At 39.6% G+C, this 19135-nt stretch overlaps 1 protein-coding gene and 2 long non-coding RNA genes across 5 annotated transcripts in view; 1 reads left to right on the forward strand and 2 right to left on the reverse strand.

Moving 5' to 3' along the window:
- Positions 1–3036: 3036 nt before the first annotated feature.
- On the reverse strand, positions 3037–7067 carry LOC127383119 (uncharacterized). Its single transcript, XR_007889116.1, has 3 exons — positions 5653–7067; positions 4319–4532; positions 3037–3289 (listed from the first exon to the last, which is right to left on the reverse strand). It is a non-coding gene; the product is annotated as an uncharacterized LOC127383119 (long non-coding RNA).
- Positions 4626–8281, forward strand: LOC127383120 (uncharacterized). Its single transcript, XR_007889117.1, has 3 exons — positions 4626–4840; positions 7092–7149; positions 8194–8281. It is a non-coding gene; the product is annotated as an uncharacterized LOC127383120 (long non-coding RNA).
- Positions 7912–19135, reverse strand: part of AKAP7 (A-kinase anchoring protein 7) — an 80091-nt gene continuing 68867 nt past the window's right edge. The window contains exons 8-9 of one of the 3 annotated variants that reach the window (XR_007889115.1): positions 9411–10131; positions 9083–9177 (exon numbers count right to left, since the gene is read on the reverse strand). Coding sequence is in view for 2 of the 3 variants with exons in the window: in XM_051615555.1 (XP_051471515.1) it covers positions 9929–10131 (203 nt within the window). In the remaining variant the exon portion in view is untranslated. Of the gene's footprint in view, positions 9178–9281; positions 10132–19135 lie in introns of those variants that run through there. The other 2 variants (XM_051615556.1, XM_051615555.1) reach the window with 2 other exon arrangements.

A 19135-nucleotide genomic window follows, 5' to 3' on the forward strand; every position in this document is an offset into this window, starting at 1 on the left:
GTAAGAAAATGCCAAACATTTTGTCGGAGGCAAGTGCTGTGAGATTTTTTTCAAGAATAATGATTAACAAATGTTAGGTAACACTTCTCTGAAACCTCCTTTTTCTAATTCTTGTAAGGAAAAGTTTGAGTCTGGAATATTAATAGTAACATTTATCCACTCATGCATAAGATAATGTAGTGTTTGGATGGAAATGTCTGATGGTGTGGGGAACAACTCCCATGACAACTGCAGACGTGCCTCTATTGCTGGTGGCTATGGGGGTGACATGGTACAGGCAGGGCCAGCTGAAGTGGCACAGAGCATGCTGCAACCCACACACTGGCACTGCCCCTGCCTGCCCAGCTCCTGGACCAACATATGCCAAGCCATGGCTGGCCTTCCTCCCCACCAGTGCTTGCCTCCGCTCTGCCAGGGAGGAACATAGATGTCGAGCCAGGAGTTGGCTCTTCTGTCTGCTACAGGCTGCCTACAACCACACCTTAGCTCCTCTTTCCTTTCTGTGACTTCACTTTTGGTTCTGGGCAAAGCCAGGCCAGTCCCTGCCATGAGCCTCCCTCCAGCCAGGGGCTAGCTTCTCACCTACCCTGGAGCCAGGGTCCTGCTCTGACACAGCCCCCCCTGAGCAACTGATTGAGGCTGCTGAGAAAGATACGAGATATCATGGCAGGAGGGCAGCAGTGCAAAACCCCTGTGCTGGCAATCGCTGGGCTGGTGCACCAGCGTGGGTGGGAGAGGTGGTGAGCAGCAGCTCACGACTGGGGAGGCTCCAGTCCCTAGTCCTGTGGAGACAGACCCCTTTGCTCCTGTCCAATGCCCATCTGGCCAGTGGAGAGATTCTTGGGTGGGGAACATGGTAATGCTTAGCTTAGTAGTTTGTCAAATCCCATTTTCTAATATGTGTTATGCAATAAATGATCAATTGATGCTTTTGAATTATGCATGTCCTGTCTCTTTGTGCCTGGGTAAAGATAGCCAAGCAAACCAACCCAAAAGAGAGGCCATAAAACGTTTTAAGCTAGGACCTACTTGTGTTCACCTTCCCAGCTAAGGTATTCCTGTGCTGGTGGGGTAGGTTGTTCACCCAGCATGGTAGAGCACATTGCTCTTCTCCACAAGGACAGGAAACTCTCCGTATACTCTCTTTTAGTCTCGCTTCATGATCCTAGTGACTTCATTGACTACATAGAAGATCCTTCTTCCCTATGATCCAATGGCCTCCAGCCTCTGTTACTCCATCAGACTCCCTAGTGTAAATTATTTCTGCATATAAATTATTAATTCACATTGATGGTCCAGAAATGCTACACTAGCAAAAATACCCGGAAGCTTGAAAAGTAATTATGAAGGAGCACCTCTGCAGTAACCACAGATTAAAGTGGTCTTCCAATAGTCTGAACCTACAGGATAGCAACAAGACAAAATTACTCAAATTGATCCAAGGCTTCTTCATGCATATCTTTTGGGTGATTCACTAAATCCAGTGATGTGCAGTAACCTGTTTAGTCTCTGTTATTTTTCAAGTAAGAAAACCTCATATACTGAAAATGCAAGAAGTGCATTAGCATATAACTAATTAATTTTCAGTCTCTCAAAAACTGCGTAACTTCACTGCCTTTTCCTATAATCTTATTTTAAGGTACAAATTGTGTGTCCTCTGTATTTCAGTCTTTCCTGTGTTTCAAGAAAAACTATGTCTGCATGAAAAATTACAAAATACATATATAAGAAAAATGCCATGTAATTTACAATAAATATTAGCTTGATGAGCAAGGACTCTATTTCTATATGCCAACTACATCTACCACTAAGAGCAGTTTCAGTTACGTGCTTCCTTGATGAACATATTTCTTATGGTTTGAGTGCAACGACCTGAGTGCTGGAGACCTGTCCTACGCTTGAAGTTTTGCCAGCAAGGGTGAAGTTCAAAACATCTGGATGTACTAAAAAAATAATCTGCTTTATGCTTTTTGCACCTTCACTTTTGAAGTGTCTTCCTTACCTTCACAGTTTTAGGGTGTTTATTAAGCCATTCTTCATATATTCCCTTGTTAGCAATCGTTTCGCAAACATAAAAATCCACCCTGGTGCAGAGATGCAGCTCATTTTAGAGCATAATGGTAGAGCGGGTTTTAATTTATCAAGTTAACATATTTGCTTGATGATTCTGCCTTGTTTTGCAGTGGATCCTTCTTTTGGTAATTGACCTAAATAAGTTTGCTGACGTTACCCATGCAAAGAATAGACATTTCATTTCCTCTTACCCATGATTTGTATTCCAATATCCTGTACTTCACAAACACAAAGTAATGCAGCCAGCAACTCGATGCTGCAGTCATTGCAGTCAACATTCCACAAGCACTCAGTCATCCATTTGTTTCCCACTCTGTTCTGCTGGCTGGCTAGACATTAGGAGGAAATTCTTCCCTGAGGTTGGTGAGACACTGGAACAGGTAGCCCAGGGAGGTTGTGGATACCCCATCCCGGGAAGTGTTCAAGGCCAGGGTGGATGGGGCCCTGAGCAACCTGGTCTAGTGGGAGGTGTCCCTGCCCATGCAGGGGGGTTGGAACTAGATGATCTTTAAGGTCCCTTCCAACCCAAACCATCCTATGATTCTATGCATGCCCCAGAAATTAAGATTATTTGCAATTAATTTCTGTAGCTCTCTGTGCACATTTAAGTATTTGGCTACTTAGTCCACTTTGATTTCTAGACATAGAAGTGCAGCAGACCTATACAATGATAAAATGTACTTGTAAAAGGATCTTCAAATGCATGGATTTTTTCTTTGCTTTTTCCTGCTCCTCTAGAGATGACCTCCCTGAGTTTTGCCATGACTTTGCCTTGACTTAGTCCCTATCTTGCAATATTTCTTATAGCCTTTCATGTCAGTGCTCTGCCAGAATGGTATTTCATAGCCAAATGCTTGTTCAGCCTTCCCTCTCAGATGCATTTGATTGGAAAATGTGACTGGGAAATGTGACATTTGCCTGTACAGTACAGCTGATTGACAAACACAGGTGTGCAACAAATGATTGACCAGATGCAGAAAACACGATCGTTTTGCTGCATTTCATCCTTTTTTCTTCTGAACGTTTGGACTTATTACATCTTTTTTTTTTTTACACTGGCAGCTACAGTTGAATTTTATCAGTAGCTGCTGGCGTTTCTTCTTGACTTTGTTTTTCTGTTACATTTTGGTTGTCTGAGTTATGACTGAAGTTAAATCATATCAGCGTGTTTCCTTCTTCTTCTCTTGTGTTTCAGGGCCTGAAGTTCTCTGTACAGCTGCAGGAAAAAAAGAATAAAAGATAAGAAGGATTCTGAAAGTGCAATGCTTTCCCTTTTAATTCAGACTGTAGTATTGCTAAAAATCCCCACCAGAATCTCTAGAGTCAATTTTGACCTCAAAATATCTCTGCCTTTCTTATCTGAAAGAAAAACTTCTATTTCAAATAAGCTTATGTTGAAATCCTCATGTGTAATTTCTTAATCAACTTCTTTTAACTATCCTAATTCTGCATTTTTTATTGGTTTAATCCTTAATCACCAGGAGCAAAAGAGGGCTTGATTTCCCAGCAATGAGGAGAGTCCCTTGCAAGAAACAGTTCTGCGTCCCAGTCTGCTAATAATGTACTTTGCATCCATGAGTCACTAAACAAAGCCTGTAAACAGCAGCGGAAGCAGAGATCAGAGCACAGCAGAGAAACTCCAGCCTTTTGCTGGAGAAGTATTTGCTTATCAATGCTAGAGTGCCCTTTTTGCTATGCCAAGAATGGCAGGCATATCACTTTTTGTATTCCTGTGTGCTGTTCTAATTATTGCTCCACTATGACTGCAGTTTTTTTGTCAGCCCAGGCATCTCTCGGGACTGATTTTCATTCAGTACAAATATTCTCATTATAAAGACTTAACATGAAGAGAATATAAATGAGTGCACACTAAGAAGTTACTTATACAGAAAGTGTATTGATCAAAGGAACAGCAGAGTAAAACACATGTTGGCATTAATGTGTACCTATTTCCAGGGTTCAAACAGTTTCCTTTCCTGTAAGAATGGTGTGACTCCTTGCCCCTGAATCCAGGCCAATGTAATGATTTTATTTAACTGAAATAAAAAGTGCAAAGCATTTCTGTAGAACATTATGGTACAGCACTAATGAACTCTTTGAAAGCAAATGAACCTTCATCAGTTTCAACGATTACCCCTTACCACTAAGTGAAACTTATGAAAGAAACCAGATTTCAAAAATTTTCCACAAATTACTACACAATTATGACTTAGAACAATTCTCATAAAGCTAAAACAACACTTACTTTATCCAAATGCCCACTAATGAGTCAGCTAACCCACTCTCCATCTTGGTTCGGGGGGGGGTGCATCCTCCAGGAACTGCTTTTGCCCAGTCACTTCTGGCTGCCTCCGTTGCCTCTGCATCAGACAGGAGTCACCTCTAGATGAAGACTTCAGCCAACAGCCACGCAGGCTCTCCTCTGACCTCTGGCAGCTTGAGTGACACCAGAAGTTTCTCTGCAAAGACATCAACCTCTTTGGGATTTCAGTGACAGCTTCCTCCCTCCTCCAAAGGGATGGAAACAGCTCAAAGCTATAGCACTGATTCAGTCCCTCATTTTCTCAGGCCAAGACAATATGCCATTAGCAGCTGGAAGAAGACAGAAAGCATTCATAGATACAAGACTGCTTCCAAAAGGATTGTGCAAAACAAAGTCCCAGGCTAGAAGAAGAGTGAAACAACCCTCAGGCATCCAGCTACCAGGCTCCACCTGAGGCAACCAGATTCCCTCCTTGCTTCCATAGGGCTGCACCTGGCTCTGCAGGTAAGATTTCATCTGCAGTGAAAAAGTTTCAGTTTACATTTCATTTCATGAGCATATTCTCAGACATACTGAATTTAAAAAGTCAATGAGTGTTTTTACTAAAATTAAATTTATAAGCTCTACTGAGCACAGTGGCTTTGCTCATCTGTTTTTCCTGCTTGCTGACTACCTAAATGTGTAGGATATCTCTCAAGACTTTTATAAAATCAGAATTCTAACAAGAATATATGAGTCATGTCTAGACTGACATAAAAATGAAACAGTAAAATTACTGTCACCAGAATGAAGCGTGGCTGACAGTCTTTGATCCATGACACAATCACGTGGCCTTTAGGCTAAAATAGCACAAGCAAAAGCGTGCACAGTTATAATCAGAAACTTCTATAAATATAGAACATGAAGCCTCCTGAATGCTGACTTCCAGAGTGTATAACCTTTCCATGAGGTAGTATTTTACCACTTGAAGCATCATCCAGAATCACAGAATTGCGAGTTGGAAGGGTCCTCTAGAGATCATCTAGTCCAACTCCCCTGCTAAAGCAGGATTGCCTACAGCACATTACTCAGGACTGCATCCAGGTGGGTCCTGAATGTCTCCAGAGAAGGAGACTACACAACCTCACTGGGCAGCCTGTTCCAGTGCTCTGTCACCCTCATAGTAAAGAATCTTTTTATCAAATTTAAATGGAACTTCCTATGTTCCAGCTTGTGCCCGTTGCCCCTTGTCACCAGGAACTACTGAAGAGCCTCGCTCCATCCTCCTTGCACCCACCCTTCAGATACTTAAAGGTATTAATAAGGTCTCCTCTCACCTTTCTCTTCTCCAGGCTAAACAGTCCCAGCTCTCTCAGCCTTTTTTTATAACAGAGACGCTCCAATCCCCCAGTCATCTTTGTTGCCCTCTGCTGGACTCTCTCTAGTAGTTCCCTGTCTCCCTTGAACTGGGGAGCCCAGAACTGGACAAAGTTTAGGCTTCAGTACCTACGTCAGTAAGACCATTAGTAGATATGTGGCATTATATAGTGTGGGTCCCAATATCTGCACAGAGTGTCTGAATTTGACCTTAACCTCCAGTCCTTTTTAGATTTGTATCACTTTCAGTCAACACAGAAACACTAGTTTCCTTTTCCCCCGAAGTTATTGATGCACATTCATCTGCTGCATTACTATCTACCTACCAGACTGAGCATCCTCATGCCATGCTCACCCATGCTTGGAGACTTCAGTCTCTCGTTCTGCATCAGAGAACTGGTGTCTGTTGGTCAGGACTTAGACAGATTTCCTGATCTCTCTGATTACTCTGTCAACCCTTAAACACCTCCGACACACAGCGCAACAGTGCAGTTCATGGCAAGGGCTGCTCAGATACTTTGCTTCTGCAACTTCTGTGCTCTGTGCCTAGACCAAGCACAGATACCAGGAACAGTTTCTCAGTGGGTCACAGCAGTCCAGAGACTTCAAGCTAGCCTAGTCCTGGAAATTGAGCTACTGCTTTTAGACCTGCCACAGACATCTCTACAATCAGAAATGTAGAAACAGTCTTGAGAATGAGCAAGCTAAAAGGCAGAACTAAAAACAAAACATGGACAAACTTGCACCATCTGTTTTGAAATGCCAACACTTTCCCAGAATAACCTGTGCATCGCTACCTCAAGATACTCCCCAAAAGAACTGCTTAATTAAAAACCAGAAAATTATTTACGTGTGAGGAAGGCAACACATTTGGCTCAGAGCTTCATCCCTGCCTATACCAGGTTGTCTCTGTGTATCCGCATACCTCAGCATTCATACAAGAAATTCATGCTTTAATTTGGCAGCAAGGCTTGACTACCAGTGAAAAAAAGTAATAAAAAAATAGAGAAAGCAAGAAGGTGGTTGTCAGAAGAGAATTAATCCAGATGCAGGATTTTTTTTTACCCAACTCTGAGAAAATTAATAGTGGCATCTTGTCAAACAAGAAATAAAGGTTATGGTTGGCATTTTAAAAGCACATGAATGGTTTAGAAACAAAAGCCCTGTTGACTCTCATGGGTCAAAACATCTGAGAATCGAGGATGGGTTTTAGTTTCTTCAACATACTTACCCACTGTCTTTTTAGAAGTTCTGGGGTATCCTATAGTCCACAGCTCCTGATTCAGAAGTTTGTGTCATATTTGCCAGACTCATGCCAGGCCCACTCTAGGCCATCTCAAACGGTACTAGCTGCCTACATCCAGGCCACTAAGTCCCTTTTAATTTCTTTTTTTCACAGCTGCTGTTCTTGATGCCATCCATAAGAACCGAGAATGAACAGAGACTCTAACATTCAGGTCACCTATCAAAGTGTCTTGACATAAATTCAGTGATTGATTTCTAAAGTTTTCTTGAAACTTGAAAATAATGACTGTTAGAAGCTGAATGACATAAAAAGGCACTCAATAATGGTATTAACTTGTAAGAAGGAAAGGCAGATGACAGCTTGAGATACAGATAGAACATAAACTGTTTTGCTGTTTTCATAGCTGATAATGTGGTTGCTAACTGCAAATTGGATTTAAATTGCTTGACAGCATATGAACAGCTACCTCTGAATGCTACTACTCAGTAGTGTTCACCATGACAAGGAAACTTCTCTCCTTGGAAGGAGGAGAAAAGCTTTTCTCCTCAGCCTATGGAATAAGGGAGCAAGCTGAGCTCAGGGAGTCACTGATCAGCGATGTACAGATTCACTTGTGAAAGTCTGGGTTGTGTTTTTTTTAATCACCAGGGATGACTGCAGATTCAGATTTATTTTTTATTATTATTCTAAAGCAAATTTGAGACCATTAAACTATTTTTTAATGTTGAAGAATGGATATAGAACTCTAGGAAGTTGTACTAATACTTCCAAGTTTTCTAGCTTATCTGCATTCATTTCTTCACATGATTTCAGCTCCCAAAATCAGTATCCTGGCACAACATCCGGAGTCAACTTCACAGTGTGATTCATCCAAGCACTGTTTCTGGCAAGGCTGCTACCTGCAGTACTTCATTTTATTGAAGTCCCTTTAGTGATGGGTGAAAACATTTGTAGAGTGCAAAGGAAAAAATACTTTACTGTGAACATGGCATTTATTATGAGACGCATTTCAGAATATACTGTTATATACCAAACGAGAAAAAAATGAGCTCTGACACAAGATAAATGACCAGTGCTTGAGACCAATGAAGAATATGCACACAGCTGTTCTAACAGAACAATTCTGATACCAATCACAACATACATTATATAGCTTTTACGATCAGAGGCAATTTTAAACAATGTTTATAAAAAATGCAAATATTTGGCCTACTCCTGCATTGTTGCACATCCAAAGCTTCAGTGAATCTTACAGGCGTGTAAGAGAACAATGAGAGCAAACTGACACCCCATCTCAAGCAGCAGAAGGTAGAGATGGAGGAAACACCAAAAACAAAAGACAAACCCACTGCTCTACAAAAGTAAAAAGGCAAGTATTTTTTCAAGGAATATTATTATTTGCATGAGAAATCTTAATTGCAGCATCCCGACTCCATTAAAGCCAATAAGAATCTGCCATTGGCATCAGTGGAGCCTGAATTTCATTCTGAAATTTAGAACATTCTTGCATTAGTGTAAACCTTAGCAGAAACATGTCAGCATCTATACAAGTATTCAAGTGCTGTTTAAAAAAAAAAATAAAAAACAGACAGTGCTTACCCAAAATGCCAGTACATATCCAAAAGGCAAATAATTAAAAGATTTTTTTTCAAATATCCATTTAAAAGTATTTAAAAGCATCAATTTTTAAAATATTTGTACATCATTTCTAGTGAAGGGATCTGTAAGACAAATACAAATTACTTGCCATGATAAAGGGAGGGCAGAGCATTTGCTCAAATTTATTTGAAACCAATATTTTTCCATTTTGGAGTCATGACATATACCTGCACATTCAAGCAGTTTCAAAGCAGTACTTAGGAGTGGCTGTACTTCATCATTATGGTATGTAATCTTTCTGTCCAAATATTTTATCATGATTCCTCATGAACCATTTACACCCATTCATATTTTTAGTAAAACAAAAAAGGAAAATTTCTTGAGTGATTTTTTTTTTTTTTGTCTTTAAACAACCTGTTGAGACTTCACATTAGGGCAATTCACAATCATGCATCCGGAGATGCACAGTCAATACATCTTTTCCATTTACTGTTAAAGTTGTCTTCAAACAGTTCTTTGCTAATTTTTGTTCGGATCTCGGGAGTGGATAACAGTTCCTTTATCTGATTCAGTCTGGATAGCAGGGCCTGTGTTTCTCTGTGCAAAGCTTCCTTTATTAAGTCTGCTTCATGGCTCTTTCCTAGAGGAAAAGAACAATATAATACATTTTATAACAACTAATGTCATTTAGATGCATTAATGTATGGAGATAAAGAGATTGTATCTGGTTTGGACAGTATAAACTGCTCAGCCTTTTGCCTATATTTTTTTATAAAAAGGTACTTTGTCAAAAAATATAATTTACATCAACAAATGCTACCAAAAGAACAGTACAGCGTCGCACCGAAGAGAAACTCCTGCCATTTTACATACTGTGTAACAGTATCTGCGGCGAGTATCTGTAGTGGCAATTTTTAGCTTGAGGTTGATTGCTGTTGACTAGGAAACAGCATGTGCTCTCCCATGGAGCAAGCAGCCCTGCAGCCGTGCCAAGCCCCTGGGCGAGGGCATCACTTCCACTTCTGGCAAGGTCTCTTCCACAGCCATTCACGACAACCCACAAGACAAAGAAAAATGGTTCAGTTTCTCTTCAAAAGCAAGGAAAGGACTCTTGGTATCAAGAACCTGTGAAGACTGGAGGTGCCTACTTCACAATTCTTGTCTTTTTCCCACTGTCCATCCCTCCCAGCATTGAACAGATTTTCTGCAGTGCAAGCACATATTAAACCAGCAGACAGTGTCCTTCGATTCCGAACAAACTTTTGATAAGAGGCTCACAAAGCAGAGTGCCTGTCACCCAGCACCACTTAGTAAATTTCAGCAGGGAGCTGGGATGTGTTTTTGTGGTTATTCCTGGTGAGACATTTGCTCCCGGCCTTCTTGCACAGTGCTCACTTGTGGTTATCATTGTCATTCTCATTCTTACTGCCACTTGCTCCTTCTTCAGTTTTCATGGAGCTTCCATCAGTCTGTGTGGTCTTGTTTTGTGTTTCTTCTAAATATTGCTGCACAGCCTTCAGCACTGCGTTCTCCACCAGCCTCTTGCTGAGGCTCACCAGCTCTGCATCATCTGGCTCTGCTGCATGTTTTTCACCTATGCGTCACAACAGACAAGAGAAGGAATTCAATGCCATGGAAAGAGAGTAGCAATTGCATCAGGAGTGAGCTGGATTTTAAGTTACTGCCTGCTTCTTCCTGATTGCAAAAAGTTATTTCCCCCTCCTCAAGCTCTGAATCAAAAGTGTTTCATGAAGGTGCATGCTGTAAATCAGATAAAAAATACTTCACAGCTCATCTTTATTGTAACAGCCCAGTAAGCCACTGGCTAACACTGTGAGCACCCACTCAGCTCAGACGAGTAATTGTGCAAATTTCTTTTCTTCCAGCCAAAAACCTCCAACCATTGGGGCAAAGCTGAAGAACATGGCAGAGGATGAATTTATATTTTAGCTGCATTCTTAAATTTAGCTGCCCCTGCTTTGTGATTTTGCTTAATAAATCTGAATATCTTCTACCTATTTATTAATTGCTTGTAATTCAAGAGTTTCTCATGGGAAAAATGACTAAAATACTCTTTAAGTACAGCTTAGAATTTTTTTCTAAACAGAGCGTGACACTTGGAAAAACCCTCCCTGTCTCTCTTCTGTCTTCTAACTAAAAGCTCTGACGTTGAAGGAATGCAAGTTCCAGCAGTCTATTCTTAGGTATCTGCTGATAAAAGCAAGAAGTTGGCACTTCTCTGCTTTGTTAAGAGTTCACATGAATAAACATACACAACAAAATAACAGTACACATAGTGAGGATTACCATATATCATTACATGTATTTTTAAATTGTACTTTTTCCTGAATAATTTTTCTAATAAACCATATACCCTACTACAACATCCTTCCTTTATAAAGAATGCAATCCAGGAAAACCAGATTTTATTGTCTGATTTTCACTAACCACTTTGCAAAATGTCACTCTGCGATTTCTTGCTCTAGGTAAATAACTTTCCCTCCATATATATGTAAATGCCATACTTTTAATGTCCTTTCCTGGAGTTAGCATTCTGCAACCAGTAATAAGAGGCTGCTTAGTCACACACATCTGGTGAAAGAGATACTATTGTTTGCTCTCAGCACAAAGCTTTGTACCATGCAATTATCTAAATTTGTTCTTTTTCACATACATACATTTATTCAAGTTTGCAGCACACATAGATTATAGTTTTAAAAAGACTTTCATTAGTCTTCCTAGTGGACTGCACAACCCAGGAGTGATTGCCCTGATAAATCACTTAGGGATTTGAGGGGGAGAGTTAAACAAAACTCTACATTTTCAGAGGCAGCTCCTATATTAGCTGTTAACATCCCACTGCGGAACAGCAGGAGAGACCAACCTCTCCCAGGTCTGGGTCTCCACAGGGTTGTTAATGTGGGGAAGGAAGAAACAGGCTCTCCAGCTGAATCACATTTTGAAAAAAACTTTGGAAAAATACTCTAAAAATTGTTTTAAAAGGCAGCTATGAAACAGTTATAGTTAAAAAAAACAAAAAAGAGAGAGAGAGAGAAAGCTGTAAAAAGGTTTAGCATTCCCAGGAAGAAACATTTTAACTTAATATGCAAGTCCAAGGAAGGTACAGGAACTACTCCCAAAACCCCTCTAACAGCACCATACTCCCCATTCTGTGGCCCACTGTTACCATGTTCCTTTGCTGTAAATCTTGGGTTTAAGTCTATCCTGACTAAACTGAGAGGAGGAACTTAATTCAGGCTCTTATCTATCCGGAGAGCCAAGACAGATATGAGCAGCATCCCCTCCCAGTTTTTATTAATTGATCCCACATGCTTCTTTGAATGCAGCCCGTTGAGTACAAATTTCCTTTCCTTTTATTAAAGATGCTCAACAAGATGCTTTGGTTGTCCCAGTCTATTTGTTCACTAGAAAAAAAAATAACAATGTGGTTTCCAGTTGGAATGACACTCATTTTTCAGAATTGCTTGTGAATCACATAAATTGTTACTCACAGAGCTCTAACGATCTGTCCACATATCTCTGAATAAAATCAATGGGAATTACAGTGCTCTGCCACTGGACCCTATAGAACTTAATATGCAAAATATGACTAATCTGTCACTGAGGCATCCAGATACCATAAAACAGTAAAGATTGTATTTACTTAGAATGTAATTCCACTTGTAGTACATTATGTATTAGTCTAAAAAAAGGACAGACCTCTTCCCATCAAAATATTTTCTGCAAAACAGTTATCATTTACAGATATATGTATAAAATCCATATATCTACTAATGCGTTTAGAACTTCAAGTTCAGTAGACAGTTGTGTACACAATTTCTCAAGCATGAAGAAAGTCAGACTACTTGGTGGGCAGACTAGGTGACCTTTACAGGTCCCTTTCAATCCAAACCACCCTACGATTGTACTTAAAATGAGCCTTTTAAAAGTATAGTTTATATGGCTACAGAAGTATATTTTGGGTTTTTTGTTTTGTTTTGTTTATGTTTGTTTTAAACATTTTGAGGCATTCATGGCTTATCAACAGTTTGGAGTTGAGTCTACAGTAGCTCCTAAGTAAGCTCTGTATTCCCACTCGGAAGATATACATGGGATGAGACTGATGTGTAGAGGCAAATGCATGCACATCCCTGTATGAAGACTGCCCTTGGATTTATCTGTCCCACCACGTTGGTGGACTGGCACATGGGGCTATGTGGTTCACTCATGCTCTGTTTGTATTCTCACACTCCCTAAATAGCAGTTGTGTGTGTGTCTGTACCATGCTGAGGTTCACTGGTAAGGCAGTTATACTATTGTATCATTCCTATTCATGACTGTTGACAAAAAGAAACAGGTCATGTAATAATAACAGGTATTGATCATCTATATTTAACAAACATGCATGTCCTGCTTATATCTCTCTCTTCATGCTGCAACTGCCTGGTTAACATGTACAATTCCTTGACAGCAGGCAAATACAAATGTAGACTTTCTTTACTGGAATTACCAGAAAATCAGTAAAATGTCATTGTAGATATGAATGTTTTAAATCTAAAATGGAGGTTTAAAAATACAGAATTGCTTTGTTTGTAAACTCCATTCTGAAAAGAGAACAGATGCACCATGTGTGCTGTACTTGCATCTATGCTGTACCTCAGTATGGACTGTGCCACTATTTTATTTTTGTGCCTGTGAATAAAAAACTTCCACTGCCTTCTCCTCCATGTGTCTCAGAATGAAATGAAAAAAACTTCCATTTTCTTCATCCCAGAGTTCTCTGCCATAATTTCCAAAACATGAAAATAAATTCATACCGTGTGCGTGTATCTCAGTGCATCCATGCTAGGCAGTGCTTCTTATTACTGAAATGGAAGCATACCTACTGATTGTCCTGAAATGACCACAATTTTTTACACAAGTGAACTCTCAACTGCAGAGAATTATTCAAAAGGGGCTTTGTGATCCTACAGCATACTGCTAGCAATTGTGGACATGAACCAGATACCTGCAACTGACTTCAGCTTTGGATTTAAATTCACTGCTGTATCTCTCTGCTGGAATAGGTTTACTCTTCAAGCCTAAAACCTCTTATACTTTACAAGGCTGGGATCTGGATTTTGAAATACTGATTGGAACAAATCAGAGTTCATGGTCCTGGTACATAATTTTCATGGTCACATCAGAGTCCATGTGCATATCTCATATTTGGAGAGAGGCATGACAGTTACTTAGATCCTCCTCCTATTTATATTACTAGTGCATTTTTTTTTGTGAGAGGAACAAACAGTGGATCCTTTTACTGGGAAAAGCCAATTTTACTAACTTTTACCAGCTACACTTCAAGACAACATTCTGTAATCCCTACTGCACAGCCACAACACACTGGGTTTTGTTTTTCCTTCCAACAACCCTTCATCACAACAAAATGATGCCAACATAGGGCAAATTGTAAAGGAGATCCTTGGTATTTTGAATAGTTGACCAAGACAAGCTGGGAAGTCCATACTTCGGCAGTAGAGGTTACAGTTTGCACCCTGAGGAGGGCTGTGGTAACAGACATGCCTCTGTCTACCCTTTGGTTCATCTGTTTTTGAACACTGCTTTTATGAAATCTAGAAACAAAAAAAACCATGAGGGACTCAGACAATCTTTCAAAAAATTAAATGTTAAAAAAATTCCTTCTGAATGCTGGAGAACTTCATTTTTCTGCTAACACTGTGCATGTCACTGACACCAAGGGAGAAGCCAAGTCACTGTTGTGAACACTCAAAGCTTCTGCTGCAAGCCTCCCTTTCTATGGTGACTCCTCAGCGGCTCCAACTTGTAATAATCTCTCACTGTAAGATAATTATTAACCTCTCTGAACACGGACAAAAAGCTTTGCTGGTGTACAGTACAGCGGGACTGGAAGAAAGGCGACAACTACCTTAACGATTGATGGACTAAGAAACCTTCAAGCGATGGTTCATTATCTCTGTGTTAGCAGGAAAAGACCCAGGAGTGAAGACTTATTTTGTATTCACAATGCCTAGGAAGATGCAAACTACTGCAAGGCTGCCATACCTGCCTGCAGCCTACAGAAACATCTAGCTTTTTGCTACATTAGACCTTTGTGTCTACAGAACCTAATTCAGAATCCAATCTCAATGACTTCCATGGGAAGCAGATGAGGTTCCCACACCAATATACTGAACTGCAATGTCCTATGCATCAGACCAATGTATTCAACATTTTCTTTACTGAGGGCTTTCAGATAAATTTGGTAGGTCATAGAGATAGAACAGAACTACAGTATTAGAGAAATACACACACCCCCGCCCCTTGACCTGCAAAGACAGTGAGAACACAGCCCAAACTGAAGAACAAGCTATAACCAGCCACCAGACTATGATTTACACCCTTGTAACAGCTGATGAATGAGACAGCATGTTCAAGATCATGGTATTGAAATAATGGGCACAAACAAGAGCATGTGCCCATATCTAATCAACACAACAAGCAAAGACAGGAAACTCACAACTCTGAACATTTCCTCTTTAATTAGGAAGGACTTCTGTGCAATGACTCCGGAGTGGTCACTTAAGGAATTGGCACAAATAAGGCACTGAGAGGAAGGATGAAATTATAATCTCATTATAACATCATATTTGTGCTGTGGATGTTCCCACCTGATGTTAAGCAGCATGTGTAGTTTAGCTCTCCTCTTAGAAATCTAACAAACTTCTTTAGTTTTACATACGTTGTTCTGTAAATACAAGGCTGTCTAAGAAGGCAATACAGGCAACACCAGTCTGTCCTTCATGCAGAATACATGGGTTTCTAGATTGATGGAAAGATACTTTTATTTTGTTTGGCCCATTGCAGAATAAACCAAACAAAAATAGCAATTTCCAGGGAAGAGGAAATTAAGGGTGTTGCAGCTATTCCAGGACAAGGGTGCTCTTGCCAGTTGCACTTATGAGAGCAGAAATACTTACAACTCCATCCAAGCTGGAATTTTGGCAAAGGTGAGAAAAGTTTATTTTGATTCAGATAAAACCCTTTGAAGCTCAGTGATCTAACATTTTTGACCACCTGTAACTACAAGGAGAGAAACAAGATGCATTCTGCTAAACCTACTCTTCCTTCCATGAGCACCTAATGATGCAAGCCTCCTGGCATACCAGGTGCTCTGTTAAGTAGCTTGTGTTTATTTTCCTATTAAAAGAGACGTGCTGACAGAGAATTTTTTTTACTCCCTTTATGTAGTTTAATGCTTGAAGTGAATGAATTAATAAGAAGTCTAGTGTAACAGGAAACAAAGATAACATAATGGCTGAAGGAAAGAAGATGGCTTAAAAAACCCTAAGTTTTTCCATAACCAAAGGAATATCTACCGTGCATGCTGACAGTGGGAGAACCAAAACATGCAAGTGGATTGTGACAGCAAACATCTAGGCAGAATTATTCACCCCCCCTCACCATCCACTGCACTGCCTGGTGCTAGCAGTTCAAGGGCAATGGTGAGCAAGGAGACACTGGGGCTGGCAGGGCAAGTGGGGAGAGCTCATCCTCCCTGCAGGATGCAGTCAAGGGGGAACCTCCCACTGCTTTCAGAGCCTGAGAGAAAGAGACCAGGCTTCCTAGCTTGCCAGGGAGGAGCTGAATTCTAGAACAGGTCAGAACCAGCAGCCCCCTCATCTTCAATGACTCTCTAGAAATAACACTGAGAATGTACTGTACTGCGGGAGACAGTGTAGGTTGCTCCCCCATCAACCTTGGTCACCAGTGACCACAGACAGAGCTGGATGGTCTGGAAGTCAGTCATCCACCAAAACTGAACCCGTACTCACAAGTGTGATGCAGAAAGTAATTTCATATGCATTCGCTTCTCATTATTGTTTCCTATACATCTTATATTCTCTGTGAACTTCAATATAATTTCTTTAAGATTTCATCTGTTACTACACAGCTTCCAATGGAACTCTATTTTGGCTAAGACATCTTCATGCTACTGTCAAGTAGAAAAAAACAAGGAACCTTTTCTGGACTAAAAGAGATGTTAAATATGTGTCAAGAGTGAAACTTAGCAAGCAGATCTTCCAGTGTTGCTCCTCCCGAGCTCAGAAAAAACAACTCATGTATTTGTAAATTATGGAAAGTAAAATTTTAATCAACATGTATTTTAATTTAATTATTTCAATTGCAGTAATACGAGTTGTGAAACACAGCTGCATACTGCTTGAACTGGAACAGGAAGATGCAATCTTGTCCAAAGATGTAAGTATAGGTGCAATTCAGAAGGATGTCCAACAGTGTCCCTAAAATACTGTAATACTTCCTGTGATCTATTTGTAATATATTCTGTGATTCTGTAATAAGGTGCAATTTTTGTGGAAAAATGTAATTTGCAAGGTCTTTTTAACATCTTTGTAATTATACTTAATTAGACCACAAATCTAACGGAAGAGGGTTAGGGTCAGCTCTTGTGGTAAAAGCATCAGAGGTTTGAACTGGCAGTGTAACTACATCCTATGTTTGACAACTTAGATGGGTCTGATCCCGTTACCCAGGATCTTGCTATCAGCTTCTTTGGCAAACCATGGATTTATGCATTTTTGAACATGAGAATAATATTGTTGCTGTCTTTTATTTCGTGGATCAAGCCTACCGAATCTGGCCAAATTTGTTAATAACTTCGAGAAAACTAACCTAACACCCTTAAGTCAATTTCAATATAATTTTAAAAATTAAAATCATTGAAGTACTTGTCATGACATTTCCTATCTTAATCTCCTTTATCTATTATAGATTTTGCTCTGAGCAATGTATTTTGCATTATTTTTTCTTACCTCTCTTTGGTTTCACTTAACCTCCACTTTAAATGTGGGGGGTTTTAAGGCAGAATTGGACATAAGTTTTCACTCTTATTTTGTGATATGTAAAAATGTTCCCTACTCTCCCACATACAAGTTTATTAAGGGTTTGTAAACATTAAATTTATTTTTGACACATACAAAGATTAGTTCATAGAAGTCTAGATATCCCTTTAAATGCTCTGGCCTTGAACTCAAAGCTACTGCTCCGGATCTTCTTCAGGACAAGATCTTCCTCAACTTCAATCTCTCTCTAAAAACCCAAGTGTACTTGCTTGGAAGAACACTGATTCTTGATGTCCAAAGAATAATATTCGGGTAAGATAAAAAACATATACAGACATGTGTTTGGTTATAATAACTTGCTCTATGTCATGGGTTTTTTGGTCATCTCAGCCATAAGAAATGAGAGCAGCTGTAGTTGAAGAGTTAAGAATGCTGAATATATGACTACAGTTCACCTACCTAATTCAAAGGTATCTAATAATTGCTGCAAGAGCATAGCATAGAGAGAGATCACTTTAGGAATTCTGTGGATGAAAAATATTGAAATATCACCATGTCATAAAACTAAATTTAATGCAACCAATCCTTCACAAGAAATAAAATAAAATTTAAAAAAATCAGCAGACTTTATAATCTAGGACAACAAAAAATGAAAGAGTAAGAATACCAAAGAACGACACTTTTTTCCCCATCCTTTTCCTTTATGAATAGTATATATATCAGGATGATAAACAATAACCTAGTAATCTAAAACGACATTATTTTCTAGTGTGCTTCACCATTAGTAATCAAGAATAATTGAGTCCTGATTATTTGTTTAAACCAACAAGCATTACTTTCACATCCTTCCTACACTAAGTAGCAAAGAGTTGTTGCAGCATTTTATTTCCTGAACCACACACAACCCCTTAAGAGCATAACCAACCCTTCTCTACCTAATAGCAACACTTCTTTCATGAGTAATGCCCTTCAGCTCTTCCACTGCACTGCAGAAAAAGAGTAACTTCCTCTCTCTCTTCCTACACCTCTACTTCCTCATACTCAGTGAGTCTGAGCCTATTCTACCAGCACTTCAGTGAAGTCAATTCAGAAAAATAGATCTACTATGCAAAAAAATGAACTAATTTCCATGACTTTTAGCAACTTACACTCCATACAGTTTCCACTTTTTTCATTTGCAGATTTCATTATGTCTGCCCACACACTATTCACCATTCCATCCCTTCCTCTTCAGCATCCTAATAATTTTAATTCAGTCCCATTAACATCAATGGAGAACTGCTTATCTATGTCAGCTGGTCTTCTGGTCCTTTATTTCTATCAGGCTAAACAGTTCTAATTTGGAGTTTTATCTTTGTTTCTGCAACCCCTCTTATTTTAAAGCAGTATTTTTCTTAGTATTTCTCCAACTCAAAGTAAAGGAACAAAGGTTAGATATTGATGACAAAGCCAATTTTTGCATTTCTCTTCACTACATTAAGAACTAATTGTGAAACCAAAAGCAGGTATTTTTTTCTTCATTTCAGCTATATAGCAATGTGTTTGATGCCACAGTTCCTTCCATAATTCCATATTAATTCCATGTTCCATTCCAATTCCATTCATTTCCACATAGAAAAGTTCTTCCACTTCGTGCTTGGCTACAAGGGCCAAGAAAAGTTAATTAAGGATGAAGAGAAGGAAGAAGAGGGCAACAGTTCCTCTTAAGAGCAAACAGTATCATCCTGGATGCAG

Source organism: Apus apus, chromosome 3 (assembly GCF_020740795.1).
Source record: "Apus apus isolate bApuApu2 chromosome 3, bApuApu2.pri.cur, whole genome shotgun sequence".
In the NCBI taxonomy this organism is placed as follows: Eukaryota; Metazoa; Chordata; class Aves; order Apodiformes; family Apodidae; genus Apus; species Apus apus.